At 43.4% G+C, this 18247-nt stretch overlaps 1 protein-coding gene across 2 annotated transcripts in view; it reads left to right on the forward strand.

Annotated features, from left to right (window-relative positions):
• ATP10D (ATPase phospholipid transporting 10D (putative)) overlaps positions 1–18247 on the forward strand; it is a 187627-nt gene that overhangs the window by 69058 nt on the left and 100322 nt on the right. The window contains exon 2 of one of the 2 annotated variants that reach the window (XM_075347013.1): positions 12987–13303. The exons of the other annotated variant lie outside the window; for it this stretch is intronic. Coding sequence (XP_075203128.1) covers positions 13011–13303 — 293 coding nt within the window. The 5' untranslated portion in view covers positions 12987–13010. The remainder of the gene's footprint in view (positions 1–12986; positions 13304–18247) is intronic. 2 annotated transcript variants of the gene reach the window in all.

Below are 18247 nucleotides of genomic sequence, written 5' to 3' on the forward strand. Positions count from 1 at the left end.
TCTCTTTCTTTCTCTTTCTTTCTCTTTCTTTCTCTTTCTTTCTCTTTCTTTCTCTTTCTTTCTTTCTCTTTCTTTCTCTTTCTTTCTCTTTCTCTTTCTTTCTCTCTTTCTCTTTCTTTCTCTCTTTCTCTTTCTCTTTCTCTTTCTCTCTCTCTCTTTCTCTCGTATCCACTAAATAACTCAACACACAGCCATTAATGTCTAAACCGCTGGCAAAAAAGTGAGTACACCCATAAGTGAAAATTGCCACATTGTACCCAAAGTGTCAATATTTTGTTTGGCAACCATTATTTTCCAGCTCTGCCTTAACTCTGTTGGGTATGGTGTTCACAGGAGCCACTGGACTCCTCTTCCATCCTCCATGACGACATCAAAAAGCTGGTGGATGTTAGCGACCTCGCGCTCCTCCTCCTTCCGTTTGAGGAGGCCCCACAGATGCTCAATAGGGTTTAGGTCTGGAGATGCTTGGCCTGTCCAGCACCTTTACCCTCAGTTTCTTTAGCAACACACTGGTCATCTTGGAGGTGTTTTTGGGGTCATTATTAAGTTGGAATATTGTCTTGCAGCCCAGTTTTCAAAAGGAGGGGATCATGCTCTGCTACATTATGTCACAGTACAGGTCGGAATTCATGGTTCCCTCAATGACCTGTAGCTCCCCACACTCCCACTACCATGCTTGACTGTGAGCAAGACACACTTGCCTTTGTGCTTCTCACCTGGTTGTCACCACACATGCTTGACAGAATCTGAACGACATAAATTTATCTTTGTCTCGTCAGACCACAGGACATGTCTTTTAGTCTGCTTATCTTCAGCAAACTGCGGGCTTTCTTGTGCATCATGTTTAGAAGAGCCTTCCTTCTGGGATGACAGTCATGCAGACCAGTTAGTTGCAGTGTGTGGTCTCACCACTAACAGGCTGACCCATAACCTCTTTAACCTCTGAGGCAAATCTGACCGCACTCATGCATCTATTTTGAAAAGATAACCTCTGGATATGACTTTGAGCATGTGCACTCAAACTCTCGGTCGACCATTGCAAGGCCTGTTCTGACTGGAACCTGTCTTGTTAAACTGCTGTATGGTCTTGGCCATCTTGCTGCAACTCAATTTCAGGATGTTGGCAATCTTCTTATAGCCTAGGCCATCTTTGTGGAGCAGCAATTCATTTTTTCAGATCCTCAGATAATTCTTTTCCATGAGGAGCCTTGTTTAACTTCCAGTGACCTGTATGAGAGAGTGTGAGTGATAACACCAAATTTAACTCCCCTGCTCCCATTCACACCTGAGACCTTGGAACACTGAGTCACATGAGACAGAGTAGGGAAAAAAAAGACTACCTGGGTACAATTGGGCCATTTTCACTTAGGGGTGTACTCACTTTTTTTTTTTTTTTGCCAACGGTTTAGACATTATTGGCTGGACACACCAAATTTTCACTTTTATACAAGCTGTACACTGACTACTTTACATTAGATCAGTGTCTTATCTTCAGCTTTGACCCATGAAAAGATGAAATATTTACAAAATGTGAGGGGTGTACTCACTTCTATGATGTGTTGAAATTGTATGTATGTGTATAATATATATGATTTTAATTTTCAACTTACTAATCGTAGGGATTGGTTTCAATTAATTTTTTGGATCTTAAGTTAATCTTAAGACGGCAGATGGAAAATAGGCTATTGATATCTCCCTTTAAAAAATCCATTGCCTGCAGTAGCATCCTGATGGCCTCCTTCAACCATTCCAAACATATCATCAGTAATATTCCTGTTGGGGAGCTAATAAAACTAAAAAAGAATACCACTTGTAGCCATAATTTTGAGGAGGAAACTAAAGTGACATGTACAAACCTGAGTAAAAGGGGGTATTCAAACTGGTCTCTGGATAGAGCCAAAAAATGAGTTGCAGCTATGGATAGGGTTAAATTGTTGGAATCCACTGAGAAATACTGTATATACACATCATATTTATTCACTTATTTAGCGCCATGAATTCCACAGCGCTTTACATACATCAGCAACACTGTCCCCATTGGGGCTCACAATGTAAACTCCTTTTCAGTATAGCTTTGGAGTGTGGGAGGAAACCGGAGAACCCAGAGGAAACCCACGCAAACACAGGGAGAACATAGAAACTTTTTGCAAATGTTGTCCTTGGTGGGATTTGTACCCAGGACCCCAGCGCTACAAGACTGCAGTGCTAACCACTGAGCCACCACAAGACTGCAGTGCTGCTCATACACGTTTATTTCCTTTGTGTGTATTGAAACAACACAGTAAAAAACAGAGGGGGAAAAATAGGCAAATTGGACATAAGTTCACACACAGTTGCAAAAATGGGCCGGACATAATTGTTGGCACCCTCAACTTAATATTTGGTTGCACACCCTTTTCCATAAATAGCTGCAATCTAATTGCTTCCTATCACTATCAACAAGCTTTTTACATCTTAGTTGGAATTTTCTTTTGCAAACTGCTCCAGGTCTCTCATGTTTGAAGGCACTTTCTCCCAACAGCAATTTTAAGATCTCTCCACAGGTGTTCAATGGGATTTAGATTCGGACTCATTGCTGGCCACTTCAGAACTCTTAAGCGCTCTACAGTGCCATGGGTTGTAAACTTCATGATTATGTTTACACCATGGACAAAGCAACATCAAGATCTCTGGAGATGGACTTGTAACCTTGAGATTGTTGATATTTTTCAAGAATTTTTGTTCTCAAGTCCCCAGACAGTTCTCTTCTCCTCTTTCTGTTCTCCATTATTAGTGTGGCACACACAGACACACTATGCAAAAATTGAGTCAACTTTTCCCCTTTTTATCTGGTATCAGGTGTAATTTTCATATTGCCCACACCTGTTAGGGTACCGTCACACTTTAGCGATGCTCCAGCGATCCCACCAGCGATCTGACCTGGTCAGGATCGCTGGTTCGTCGCTACATGGTTGCTGGTGAGCTGTCAATCAGGCAGATCTCACCAGTGACCAGCCCCCACCCAACAGCGACGCGGGGAAGCGATGCTGCGCTTGGTAACTAAGGTAAATATCGGGTAACCAAGCGCTTGGTTACCCGATATTTACCTTGGTTACCAGCGCACACCGCTTAGCGCTGGCTTTCTGCACTCCTAGCCAGAGTACAAATTGGGTTAATAAGCAAACCGTTTTGCTTATTTACCCGATGTGTACTCCGGCTACGTGTGCAGGGAGCAGGGAGCTGGCACTGACAGCGTGAGAGCGGCGGACGCTAGTAACCAAGGTAAATATCGGGTAACCAAGCAAAGGGCTTCGCTTGGTTACCCAATATTTACCTTGGTTAAAGCTTACCGCAGGCTGCCAGACGCCAGCTCCCTGCACATTCAGATCGTTGCTCTCTCACTGTCACACACAGCGATGTGTGCTTCACAGCGGGAGACCAACAACTAAAAAATGAACCAGCACTGTGTGTAACGAGCAGAGATTTCACAGCAGGGGCCAGATCGCTGCTCAGTGTCACACACAGCGAGATCGCTAATGAGGTCACTGGTGCGTCACAAAAACCGTGACTCAGCAGCGATCTCGCTATGTGAGAAGTACCCCTTACTTGCCACAAGTGAGTGTGAACGAGCATCACATACTTGAAACACAGTTGTTTACCCAATTAATTTAATTTTGGAAAGGTGCCAACCATTTTGTCCAGCTCATTTTTGGTGGTTATGTGGCATCATGTCCAATTTTGCCTTTCTTACCCCCTTCATTTCTTTTGTGTTCTAATACACACAAAGGAAATGAATGTGCATGTTAAAACATGCGTAATTGCAATAATTTTCTCGGCGAGATGCTTCATTTCCAGGAACAATTTCAAGGATGCCAATGCTTTCGGCCTTGGCTGTATTACACACATAAAGTGGATATAAAAAGTCTACACACCCCTGTTAAAATGCTGTTGTTGTTTTTTGACATGTAAAAAAAAATTTAAAGAACAACAATTTCAGTACTTTTTCTACCTTTATGGTATGTGACATATTAAGTATTTTCTTAATTGTTCTGCTCAGTTTTGTCACAAAAAATAACGGATTTCCTAGTACCAGCAAAGGGAATGAGATTCCTGAAGTCTCCTGCACCCATTGCTTATTTTTTCCTTGCAGATTTGAACCCTATTCCAAACTGCAGCATAGGAATTCTTCCCTCATTTTTGCTGTGGTTTTCATCTGTTCTAATGATGGGGGGAATGTGTATATTATATGCTGTGGCTTTCATGCCAACACTTAAAGGGAACCTGTCACCAGATTTGTCCCTTATAAGCTGCGGCCACCACCACTGAGCCCTTATGTACAGCATTGTAAAATACTGTATATAAGAGCCCAGGCCGCTCTGTAGAACATAAAAAAGAGCTTTTATTATACTCACCTGCGGGGCGGCCCGGTCCGATGGGCGTCACTGGTCTAGTTCCAGCATATTCTAGAATGCTGCATATGAGTTTACTGGTGGTGACCGCAAAATCTGACAAATCTGGTGACCGGTTCCCTTTAAGTATTTGCAGCAGAAATGTTTGCAGCAAATATTTAACATGTGCACATACACTTTCGCCCCCCAGCGATTTTTTTTTTCATTTTTGTTTTTTGCGCCCCTTCTTCCAAGAGCCATAACTTTTTTTTTTTTTCCATCAGTCTTACCATATGAGGGCTTGCTTTTTGCGGGCTGAGTTCTTTTGAATTAAACCATTAGTTTTACCATAAATTGTACAGGAAAACGGGAAAAAAATTCAAAGTGAGGTGAAATTGCAAAAAAAAGTGCAATCGCTTGCACGATTGTCTGTGGTCTTTTATTTAGCACATTCACTATATGGTAAAACTGATGAGTCCTTATGATGCCTCATGTCAGTACGGGGTCGGTGATACCAAACATCTTTACTTTTATCTAAGGCTAGGTTCACATTTCCGTTGTTTTAAATCCGTCAGGTTCGTCAGCAACGGATCAGTTGTTTTTTAGATGTCAACTGACGCAACGGATGTGTTTTTCACAGGATTCCTTTCACAGGAATCCTGTGAAAAAACTGATCCGTTGCATCCGTTACATCCGCAATACGTCTGTTTTTTGACGGATCAGTCATGATCCGTTTGTGTTTAAGACAGCCCAGTGGGTGTGCCAAACATGCTGGGCATGCTCAGTAAAGCATGAGGGAATCCAGCGCTGGATTCTGTTGTAAGACGGATTACGACGGAATCCAGTACCATAGACATCCATTACAAGCTTGACGGATGGTGACGGATTCCTCCGCGGCACGTTAATTGTGACGGCCAGAAAAACATTCTGCGTTTCTCCCGCCCAGCGGTCAGTCAAACGACTGACCGCGGCGCAGCGGATGCAACGCAAGGTCATCAGTCGCAATCCGCCACTAATACAAGTCTATGGGACCCAACGGAATCCGCTAAACTGATGCCGTTGTTTACCAGAGCCGTGGATTGTGACTGATACATTTTAACGGAAATGTGAACCTAGCCTAAGGGGTGAAATTTGTTTTCAAACGTTTGTCCAAAAAAAAAAAAAAAAGAGTAGCGCGTTTGTCACCATTTTCTTAGACCCGTAGTGTTCTGATTTTTGGGATCTGGGGCTCAGTGACTGCTTATTTATTGAACTATAATTTTTAATTGTACCATTGTTGTGTCGGTGCACGGTTTTGATTGCCAGTTATTGCAGATATTACAGCTCTGGAAGCGAAATCGTAAGGAAGTGTCAGGATTGTACATCTGGGTCCTGTAAACCAGAGTTGTGTGGGCGACGTGAGTCACTCTGCCTCTATTTCTGTGCTCTATTCTGGCACCTGAGATCATCAGAAGCGGAATAGACTGAGTAGTGCGGATGTCTTTATACCTCATTTGTAGACTGACAGCGCTGCAGGAATAAAAATCTCAATTTAAAATAAAATATCTTTTTCTTTACATTATTTCTAACAAAGAATATTGTTCATATATTGGTCCCCATCTCGTGGTTTGTATAAAGCCCCCGCCCCTTGCAAATGTCTAATTTTTGTATCAATCAAGACAAGTAAGGTTTTTGACATTCAAGAATCGTGAGTTCTCTTCTTTGGAATAATGGCTTTTGGCCCCCAATGTAGCTTATGTAGCTCTGGTGAGCTCAGCTGTCCTCCGATGACCTGAGCCAAAACAGAAGTATGGGTGTGCACTACCGTCGGGTACCTTGTGCTGGTGCCCGGGAGGAGTGAGACTAAAGGCCGCTTTACACGCTGCGACGTTGCTAGTGATCGCACCCGCCCCGTCATTTGTGCGTCACGGGCAAATCGCTGCCCTTGGCGCACAATATCGGAGGTATTTGTCACACGGACTTACCTGCCTAACGACGTCGCTGTGACCGGCAAACAACCCCTTTTCTAAGGGGGCGGTTTATGCGGCATTACAGCAACGTCATACAGCAGGCCACCAGGGAGGGGCGGAGAGCAGCCGCATGAAAGACACGCCCACCTCATTGCCGGAGGACGCAGGAACGCTGTTGTTCGTCGTTCCCGGGGTGTCGCACGTAGCGATGTGTGCTACCTCAGGAACGACGAACAACCTGCGTCCCAGAAGATCAACGACATTTTGAAAATGAACGACGTGTGTCAACGATCAACGATGTGGTGAGTTTTTTCGATCGTTAGCGGTCGCTCATACGTGTCACACGCAACAACGTCGCTAACGAGCCCGGACGTGCGTCACGAATAACGTGATCCCAGCGACCCCTCGTTAGCGATGTTGTTGCTTGTAAAGCGGCCTTAAGACGGTCAGAGTCGGTCACTGCGCTGGTTCCTGGGTGCTTGTGGAAATTAGGTAAGAATCCAAGAATTCCAAAGAAGAAATGAGATCACAGCGCTCAGAGGGAAAATCCAAGCTGTTCTTTATTCAAACCATGAAGTGGAGTAAAACAGCGGTAAGAGATCCGGGTGCCAGCTCCCTCAGAACGACGGACGTTTTGTACCTCCTAGTACTTTCACGGGTCCATTACTATCCTCCGATGACCATTCAGCAGCGCTGCTTCTGCTCCGCACAGACGTGCAGTTCAGTGTCAAGTACATTTTTTGACCGATAATACAGAATACTTGGCTCCCTAGAATTATGCTTTTTGGGGTGGTTGGTGGTGGAATACTGACAAAATTTGGTCACCCTGGTTTAAATGAAAATTGGGGGCACAAATGCAGACTTGTGATGAGTATCCTTTATATGTAGTTAATAATGACATCCTAGTGGCTGTTGGCGTAACATATCAATCACATTATCTGTGCATCGAAAACATGAGATTCCCATGTACACGACTCTTGTGCCAGGGTTTAATTTATAAAGCATTATGTTATCATATTTATCTTCCGTAATTCAGACTTTATGCCACCGCTACTAATAAAAAGAAGCGCATCAGTCTGCTGCAAATCTATTATTTACTAGGATTAAAGCGAATCTGTCATCTGAGAGCAACATAATGTAGGCAAAGATATCCTGAATCCTATGATGTATCACTTAGATTGCTGGCTGCAACCGTTCCGACAGAGTTCTTAGATTTAGCCATCTAACAGAGCTGAGTGAGCTGTCCTCACCCATACCAGGCTCCCTGTAGATATTGTACATTAACAGTGAGGTGTCAATCAGAGGAGGGAGTGTGCCGGACTGCTATGTGCATGACATTGTAGAGCAATGAGAAGTCCTGCCGGTTAAACAAAAATTGCAAATAAGCAACAGATCGGACCTTGACAAGACACGCATTCCTGAATTCTATGTTTTAACCCTTGCAGCGTGCTGGTTTCAGCTTACATAGCAAAAACCTGCTAACAGATTCCCTTTATTAGTACATATTTTGCCTCATTCAAAAATGTTAAATGTTCCCATTTCTAAAAACGTAGACTAGAGCTAACCAGACTTGTGGGAATGATGTGCAAAACAGATGACTGTTTCAAATTGACTATTGCATATTGTGTAACAGTTTATCTGACAAGCTGTAAAAATGTTAAAGTGAACCCGCAATATGCACCCAGCACCACGAGCAGTTCTGGGTGCATATTAGTAATCCCTGCCTAACCATCCCTGTATACACTAGCATAGATGGAGAGATCATTAGAAAAAGGATTTCTAAAGATCCTTTGATATGCTAATGAGCAAGGGGACTAGTCGCAAGGGTGTGTTATACCCATGACTAATTTGTCCTCTTGGATATAGACAAAAAGACTGATGGCACTCACAAAACTGAAATGTGACCAGGTGCATAACTGAACATGACATAAAATACAAAAAAAAGATACAAATGGAAAAAAGTCCAGCTTCAACAGAGGGATATCATTTTTTCTTTATTTTCCTTTTAGCACAAGTATACAGCACATTGCAGTCAAGATAATAACATGACCGACGTCAGCGACGCGTTTCAAGCGACAACACAAAAAAAAGATAGTTTGCACTCTGAAATGCTAAATTATGAAAAACCATGAATGTGGGACTATAACCTGCATTTCTGCTAAGGGAAACCTAAGCCCCAGAGAGAGACTTCAACATAGAGTAGGTACCCAGTTAGGAGAGATGCCATGATGTGGCGACTGGGCAGATATACAAATGGCAGTTTCTATATGCTAAATATCTCATTTTTCTTAGATTTTCCTTAGCAGTAATGCAGATCTATTCATTCACACTCATGGTTTTTCATAATTTAGCATTTCAGAGTGCAAACTGTCTTTTTTTTGTAATTTGTCCTCTTAGCACGCCCACAGGGGCATGCTAACATGCTATTCAATGTCCATTGACCATGTCCTCATCAGTGCTGACGCACGTACCTGTATCCGTTGTTATCGCATTAGACTCCAGGCAGTGCGCATGCTCACCGCACTTCCAGTCATGTGCACTATGAAGCCGGGTGTACGCGTCCCGGCTTCAGAGAGGTCTAGTGCTCATGCTGATCATGCGCATTGGCCGGTGTCTGATCCTTATCAAAGGGTATTTTAGAAATTCTTTTTCTAAAGCTCTCTTTAGCTATGCTACTAGATACAGGGACAGTTAGGCAGGGATTAGAACTATGCACCCCGAGCTGCTCGTGCTTCTGGGTACATATTACATCTGACAGGTTGACTTTAAACCGTCCTATGACATTAATTTTCAGATGGTAGAATCACAACCTTTAGGTGATACATATCATCTGATCAATCAAAGAATTCTCCTTGTTGTATAACAGATTTTGACTCTGCATAGTTATCAATATATTTATTTTTTATACAGTGATTGAAGTCTCATGTATAGCCTTATTTACACCGGCTCAGATAGGGGTGCCTTTGCACCACCAGCTATTTGACACGGGCAGCCTACCCTACAGTAACATGCAAGTATTACAGATCATTTTTAAACCTTCTTACTTGTTTTTAATGGCATTGTTTGGGTGAACAAATCATTCATTGTGCACAACAAATGTAATAACAGTAAACGTGATATATATAACCTTTAACTTGATGCTACAGGTCATGTCAGTTGGTGCAATGCCAAAAATATTGAATTTTTCGAGATGCCAGGTTCGGGTTGTGGGGGCCGCTGCCGCTTCTTGGGCTGCTCGGATCCAGGTTACTGCTGCAGCTCGAGTGGTGACCGGACCCGGGCTCGTACGGCTGCCCGTCCTCACAACCATCGTAAAGGGGTTATTGACAGGGGAGTTATTGTGTCTGTGATGCCACCCGTGGGTTGCGGTGAGGGATGGTGACACCGCCGCTGCCTGATGATGGGGCGCCCGGGGATGATGGAACGGAGCAGCAAGATGGGATCCCCTCCACGGGTAGGGGAAGTGTAGTCTCGGGACCCGCGGTCTGAGCACGGGAGCGATGGCTGCTGGAGGTGGCGCGCCGGATTGGACCGAGAGTCAATGGTGTACTCACAGTTAAGTAATTTCACACAAGTCCAGTAGTAAACCAAGTTGCCAGTGGCCGGCTGCCTTTGGAGGGTGCATTCGGGTCCCGCAGCCAGGTTAATGAACAGGTATCCCTTCTTCCTGGACTTTGTTTTTGTCTTTCCTTTTGGACGACTTCGCATGGAACTGAGAAGTCTACTGCAGGTTCTGTGTGTGTTGGGAGCTGTAGTCCGCGAAAGCTGACCCTTGGGATCTCAGTGGGTTCTGGCGGATACCCTATTCCCCGTGTTGGGCTTCCGTTTCGCTCTATCTTGGCAGTTAACAGGACAAAGTCTGGAACCTTGTCCTCGGCTGGTTAATTGGAGAGGGGCTTGCAACCTTCCTCGCCCTAGGGTCCAGGCACCCCGACTGTGCACGGCCTCCGGACCGGAATCCCGCTGTCGGCACCGGCGGGCTACAACCCTGCCCCGGTCTACTTTAGGTCTCCCGCGACCAGATCTGTGGCCTGTGGCCCTGTCCACTGTCTGCCACCTAGCCGGGTAGTACAAGGGCCCCTACCCCTGACTACACTGCACAGTCTGCACTTGACTTCCACTCACTACTACTCCACTTCAGACTGCTACTTCATTTCCCAATTGAACTCAAGCTTAACTTCAACTGATGCGTTCTTGCCTCTGACACCTCAGGACCCCTAGGTGGGTGTTCTCATGCGCCTGACCCTGTCCACTGGTGTGCCCTTATTATCATGAGGTGGTGGCTAGGCTTTATGGCTGTGTGTTGTGCCTGAGTGTGGGTTTTTGGTGGTGACAAGGAGGATGTACAACTTTTGTGACTACCTGGTTTTGCCAGGACGTCACGCTTTCGGTTTTTTTGTTTGTTTTTCTTCATTAGCATGAATTGTGTTTATAAAAATTGTATTTTTTTTTCCACGATTTCCCAAGATCAAAACCTTATATTTCCACTTGATCTAGCCATTCAAGGGCTTGGTTTTATTTTTCATGTATTTTTACAGTTCTGTGTAGTTTACTGTAGAACTTTTACTAAAACAGTTGTGAGCTATTTTTGCCAAGCACAATAGTGCAAAACAAGATATCTTCTAAGACGCTCCAAATAAAAGCTGCAGGACAGCCTTTTCTGTTAAAGGGGACCTTTCACCAGATTTGGCGGCTATAAGCTGAGGCCACCGCCACTGAGCTCTTATATACAGCATTCTAGAATACTGTATATAACAGCCCAGGCCATTCTCTATAACGTAGAAAACACTATTATAATACTCACCAGCTGGCTGTCACCGGCCGGGACTGAATACCTTGTAAAAGCTGAACACACATGCCCTGGTTTGAAGCACATGCGTGACACAGGAAGGGAGCAGAGCCTCCTGAAACGCGTAGACCTAAGCATGGAATAAAGTTACGTTAAATTCATCTCCTGCATGAGTGGTTGTTGGCGCGGTAATTAAATTACCCATTCTTCACTTATCTTCTACTGAAACGCTGTATATAAGCGCTGGTGGTGGCTGCAGGTTCCCTTTAAGCATGTGTGGCGCCCCTGAGGCGTCAGTCGCCACAGAGATACTGCACCTCAGCCAGAGGTGTGGCATCTCATCCCTGGGTAAGGAAGAGGTCATCCACTGGTTCACTCAAAACACAGACACACTCATTTAGCAACACTCCACTAGACCGTGGTTAGGGCCTTGTGCAACTGAACTTCTATAGCAGTTAGCACCGTCCCCGAAGCCAACCTGGGGGTGGAGTCTAGTTAGTGGGAGCAGACTGTAGAAGAGTCGAGAAGGAGCAGTGGAGGAGTGAAGACCTGTGGTCTGGAGCTGGTGCAGCTCAACCCAGGCGTAGATAGAAAGGATCCTAGATCCGACGGGAAGTGCGCCAGTTGGTCTCGTTCCACATACAGCATATTGGAGTGGAGGGTTTTGGCCGCTGAACGGGGACTCTGTCCCAAGACTAGAGGAGAAGAACCAACATGCTCATTCAGTAACACTGGAGTCCGAGGTGACTGCAAGCATCGAGGCCACATCCGCGCACGAATCCGCTGGAAGGTAACCATAGAGGTCCAAGGGATAGAGCTTCAAGCCACCCCAACATGGTCCGCAGTCAGACTTAGGGCACTTTGTGCGGAGGTGCAGGACAGGCGGGAGAGAAGTCAGCGCAGGAAGACGACCAGGGACGGAACATAAGAAGGGTGCACCGGTCTTGACCTCCGAACTACCCGGGATTGGCTGGAGCCCATCACAGTGAAACCAAGCACTCCAAAGGCGGTCACTGATTAGTCTTGTAACCTTGGAACCTGCTACAATTAGTAAAAACCTTTTGAGACTGCATCCCTGTGTTGCTCCCTTTATCGTCTGCGCCTTCGGCTCTACACCCCCTCCATCATAGACTACTATCCCCATTGGCCCTGGGGCCCAGCTCTACCTGTAGAGAGCTATATCAACTCAGCTGCATCACCATCTGCCCCAGAGGTCCCATCCAGCAGCGTCGGCCATCCCTGGCCGAGTACCACAGGTGGTGTCACGAATAACAGCTATCATCTTTCCCCTTGTAAATAACCTCCCTTTTAAATAACGACACTGCCGGGGTCACGGAACCGGGGCTTGCTGCCGCAACATCTCTCCCATAGAAGCCAGAGAACCGCGGCTCTGTAACGAGTGCCACATGGCCCCGCTGCGAGCGTGTCACATGGATACAGCAGAACTATGTATCCTAGTATAATGAAGTGGTATTTGTCACATCCACAAAAGTCTTATCTGTACAAAAAATATTTACGAATTTGGTATCGCCATAATTGTCGTTGTCCGATCATTTTTACAATAAAATAAATGCATAAAAAAGCAATATTTGAATTTAATTATTTCACTTGGATTTTTTTTTTAAACGCTTTTGAGTACATTTCATGGGAGTATGAATGATTTATTTTAAAATTGGCACTTAGCCGCTAAAAATAGGCCTGGTATTGCTATACCAACTAAAAAGTCAAAATGTTACGGTGCTTTACAAAAAGTAGTAAAAAAAACAGAGCCAAAAAATGAAAATTCGCCTGGTTGGGAATGGGTTAAAAAACATTATGGGTTTGTGGCTATGTCTGTTTCCCAATTTTTTCAATGTGTATATATATTTTTTTTCTTTATAGAAAATTGGAGACCTCTGACCTGAGATGGCTAGCCCCATCCAGTGGGCACGTCGAAGATGGCAACATGTCGCACCTTTCAGTGGAGTCAGTGAAGCCTCCGAGGGTCCCTCACTATTATGTCCTTTCCTGACATTTTCTGGTCGAAATCACAGCATGAGCAGATTAACGTCTAAACACCGCACTGTGGTCCCGTGTTCAGAGCGGTTTAAGGAAGAACATGAGAGGATATCCAAGGGCTACAAAAACAACCGAATACGGACAACCAAGTACACATTGCTGAACTTTCTACCAAGGAACTTATTTGAACAATTTCATAGGTAAATTAAAGAAAAACTTAGATATGCAGCTACTTATGGTGTAAAAAAGTGCTGGTTCCTGTGGATGATATTATTTTCTCTTTAAAAATACTATATGAATTCCTGTTTGTTCTGGCAATGTCTTTCAGGAAGGCCACGGGGTGCACTAAGGTACTAAAATGTCTAAATGCTTCAGTCCATTGATATTTATTACGTAAATGGGTATTATCACCTCAGTACTTAAAGGGGTTTTTCCACGAACAAAGTTAAAGTTGATTTTATTCAATAGATCTTGGAATAATATTATTTTCCACAATTGAATGTTATATAAAATGGCCCTGTTCTGAGACAATCTTATGTGTCCCTGCTATGTACTGTGTAATGGCCGTGTCTGACCATACAGGGACATGGGCTGATCATACCACAGCTGCTGGGCCAGGGAGGTAGCAACAAAGTATACAGATAACAGCATGGGATCACAAATAATTCTTCCTCTGAGGTAAAACATATTTTAAAAACAGGCAGTGAAATGTTTTCTTCACAAATATAATCAGCTGTGTTCCTGTGCTGTCCTGTCTTTATACTCTAATTTGCATCCTTCCCTGCCCAGGAGTTGTAATCTGATCAGACCATGTCCCTGTACGGTCAGACACAGCCATTACAAAGCACATAGCAGGGACACATATATAAGACTAGAAGGTGCCCGATGCTAACGGATCGGGTAGTCTACAATGTGTATCTAGGTTAGCAGATTGAATAATAAGGTAATGAATGGACTGGATGGGTTAAGTTTAATTTAGTATATTCTTATATTTGTTTGTTGGTTTATAGGCTCTTTAGCGCGTGCGGTGTGGCGACGGTTGTCACTGTAATGACGTCATTTTGGAGCAAGACAGACACAGAATTAGGCAATTATATGCAGCATCCTGGTCTGTGTGCCATCCTGGTATAGTCTCCATCCTTGTTTGGCCCCCATCCTGGTATGTGGGCTGATGCTGTAATGTGGCCCAATGCTGGTATGTGCCCCCATCGTGGTACAGCCACCATCCTGACATGTGCCCCAATCCTGCGGGGTAATGTGTGCGGGGGCGGAGTGCGGGGGGGCTGGAGCCGAGCTGGGCCATGGCGCTGAGGACATCAGTGCTGGGGACTGCATGGCTGGGGACAGGTGACTATTTGTGTGTGTTCAGTGTATACATGCGGGGGGGGGCAGAGCCGAGCGGGATAATGTGTGCGGGGGCGGAGTGCAAGGGGGGGCTGGAGCCGAGCTGGGCCATAGCGCTGAGGACGTCAGTGCTGGGGACTGCATGGCTGGGGACAGGTGACTATTTGTGTGTGTTCAGTGTATACATGCGGAGGGCGGAGTGTGGGGGGGTGGAGCTGAGTAGGGTAATGTGTGCCGGGGGCGGAGGCGAGCGGTGGGTATGTGTCGGCTGGGCTGCCGGTGTGGGCTCCTGGGGATGCAGCACTCACCGGGGAGTCGGGGCTCCGTGTGGGTGTGGGGAAAAGTGTCGAGTGTCGTCCTGTCGGGCCGTAGTTCGGGCTGTTAAGTTAGCTGAGCCTTTGGTTGCAGGCTCTTTAGCACGTGCGGTGTGGTAACTGTTGTCACTGTAATGACGTCATTTTGGAGAGCAAGACAGGCAGGCAGACAGACAGAATAAGGCAATTATATATATACAGGAATATCTGTACAGTGTATGGGCTAAGTCCCCCTACGTCCAGGTGGGAGACCCCAGAAAAAGTGGTGGAGAATGAAAGGGCTAAAATCCTATGGGACTTCAAGATCCAGACAGATAAGCAAGTGGTAGCTAACCAGACAGATATCGTGAATGTAGACAAGGGTCAGAAGACAGCAACGATAATAGATGTGGCAGTGCCTTATAACAGTAACATCAGAAAGAAGGAATATGAGAAGCTGGATAAATACCAGGGCCTTAAAGAACAACTGGAGAAGATGTGGAAGGTGAAGGTAACAGTGATTCCAGTGGTGATGGGGGTCACTGCTCCAAGTGCTCCTAAGTTGGAAAAATGGCTGCAACAGATTCCAGGAGCAACATCTGAGCTCTCTGTCCAGAATAGAGCAGTGCTGGGAACAACTAAGATCCTGCGCAGAACCCTCAAACTCCCAGGCCTCTGGTAGAGGACCCGAGAGTGAGGAGGGACAAATAACCACCCACAAGGGGTGAGAAGGTAATTTTTATATATATATATATATATATATATATATATATATATATATATATATATATATATATATATATATATATATATATATATATATATATATATATATATATATATATATATATATATATAAAAATATATATATATATATATATATATATATATATATATATATATATATAATTTTTTTTTTTTTATATATATATATATATATATATATATATATATATATATAATTTTTTTTTTATATATATATATATATATATATATATATAATTTTTTTTTTTATATATATATATATATATTTTTTTTTTTATATATATATATTTTTTTATATATATATATTTTTATATATATATATTTTTATATATATATATTTTTATATATATATATTTTTATATATATATATTTTTATATATATATATATTTTTATATATATATATATACACAGTTAGGTCCAGAAATATTTGGACAGTGACACAAGTTTTGTTATTTTAGCTGTTTACAAAAACATGTTCAGAAATACAATTATATATATAATGTGGGCTGAAAGTGCACACTCCCAGCTGCAATATGAGAGTTTTCACATCCAAATCGGAGAAAGGGTTTAGGAATCATAGCTCTGTAATGCATAGCCTCCTCTTTTTCAAGGGACCAAATGTAATTGGACTAGGGACTCTAAGGGCTGCAATTAACTCTGAAGGCGTCTCCCTCGTTAACCTGTAATCAATGAAGTAGTTAAAAGGTCTGGGGTTGATTGCAGGTGTGTGGTTTTGCATTTGGAAGCTGTTGCTGTGACCAGACAATATGCGGTCTAAGGAACTCTCAATTAAGGCGAAGCAGAACATCCTGAGGCTGAAAAAAAATAAAAAATCCATCAGAGAGATAGCAGACATGCTTGGAGTAGCAAAATCAACAGTCGGGTACATTCTGAGAAAAAAGGAATTGACTGGTGAGCTTGGGAACTCAAAAAGGCCTGGGCGTCCACGGATGACAACAGTGGTGGATGATCGCCGCATACTTTCTTTGGTGAAGAAGAACCCGTTCACAACATCAACTGAAGTCCAGAACACTCTCAGTGAAGTAGTTGTATCTGTCTCTAAGTCAACAGTAAAGAGAAGACTCCATGAAAGTAAATACAAAGGGTTCACATCTAGATGCAAACCATTCATCAATTCCAAAAATAGACAGGCCAGAGTTAAATTTGCTTGAAAACACCTCATGAAGCCAGCTCAGTTCTGGAAAAGTATTCTATGGACAGATGAGACAAAGATCAACCTGTACCAGAATGATGGGAAGAAAAAAGTTTGGAGAAGAAAGGGAACGGCACATGATCCAAGGCACACCACATCCTCTGTAAAACATGGTGGAGGCAACGTGATGGCATGGGCATGCATGGCTTTCAATGGCACTGGGTCACTTGTGTTTATTGATGACATAACAGCAGACAAGAGTAGCCGGATGAATTCTGAAGTGTACCGGGATATACTTTCAGCCCAGATTCAGCCAAATGCCGCAAAGTTGATCGGATGGCGCTTCATAGTACAGATGGACAATGACCCCAAGCATACAGCCAAAGCTACCCAGGAGTTCATGAGTGCAAAAAAGTGGAACATTCTGCAATGGCCAAGTCAATCACCAGATCTTAACCCAATTGAGCATGCATTTCACTTGCTTAAATCCAGACTTAAGACGGAAAGACCCACAAACAAGCAAGACCTGAAGGCTGCGGCTGTAAAGGCCTGGCAAAGCATTAAGAAGGAGGAAACCCAGCGTTTGGTGATGTCCATGGGTTCCAGACTTAAGGCAGTGATTGCCTCCAAAGGATTCGCAACAAAATATTGAAAATAAAAATATTTTGTTTGGGTTTGGTTTATTTGCCCAATTACTTTTGACCTCCTAAAATGTGGAGTGTTTGTAAAGAAATGTGTACAATTCCTACAATTTCTATCAGATATTTTTGTTCAAACCTTCAAATTAAACGTTACAATCTGCACTTGAATTCTGTTGTAGAGGTTTCATTTCAAATCCAATATGGTGGCATGCAGAGCCCAATTCGCGAAAATTGTGTCACTGTCCAAATACTTCTGGACCTAACTGTATATATATGTATATGTATATATATGTATATATATATATATATATATATATCTATCCAATTGTAGAAATTATTATTCTGAGATCTATTGAATAAAATCAACTTTAAAATGTGCCTTCTTCGTGGGGAAAACCCCTTTAAGTGCTAAATAGCAAGAACTGTTCACAGCCCCAAAAAGTACTTTCTAGATATACGCCTGTTAAATAGATCCCAAATATAATTTTGGCCGATGGAAAATTAAGGGTGTCTTGGTACATCAGGCTTATGGCTCAAGCATTGCAGGGCCAAACCTACTACATTTATTTTATTTATTATGGTGCCTTATTAAATATTTTTAAGTATTTTTAAAATGTTTTAACATTGGGACAGATTTAAAAATCAAATTTATACACTGCATAAAATAATTAAACCCGTCAATCTGGAAATGTAAAAGTTTGTGCTTGTTAATGCATTTGCGACTTGTAAACATTTCTGTTGTTCTCTACACCTTTTGGTCGACCTTCCCTCATGAAGAACACGTTCATGCTGGTGGTCAATTGAGTTGTAGGTGTATTGAGCATTCGTCATATGGCTATGTAGGGTGTACGGCTGCGTTGACCTCTTTCTGTCCTTCCCATATCCACTTGGGTTCTCTTTAGGAAATATTAACGTGTCTGATGTTGGAGGAAATCGGGATATATACC

The sequence above is a fragment of the Anomaloglossus baeobatrachus genome, chromosome 1 (assembly GCF_048569485.1).
Source record: "Anomaloglossus baeobatrachus isolate aAnoBae1 chromosome 1, aAnoBae1.hap1, whole genome shotgun sequence".
Lineage (NCBI taxonomy): Eukaryota > Metazoa > Chordata > Amphibia > Anura > Aromobatidae > Anomaloglossus > Anomaloglossus baeobatrachus.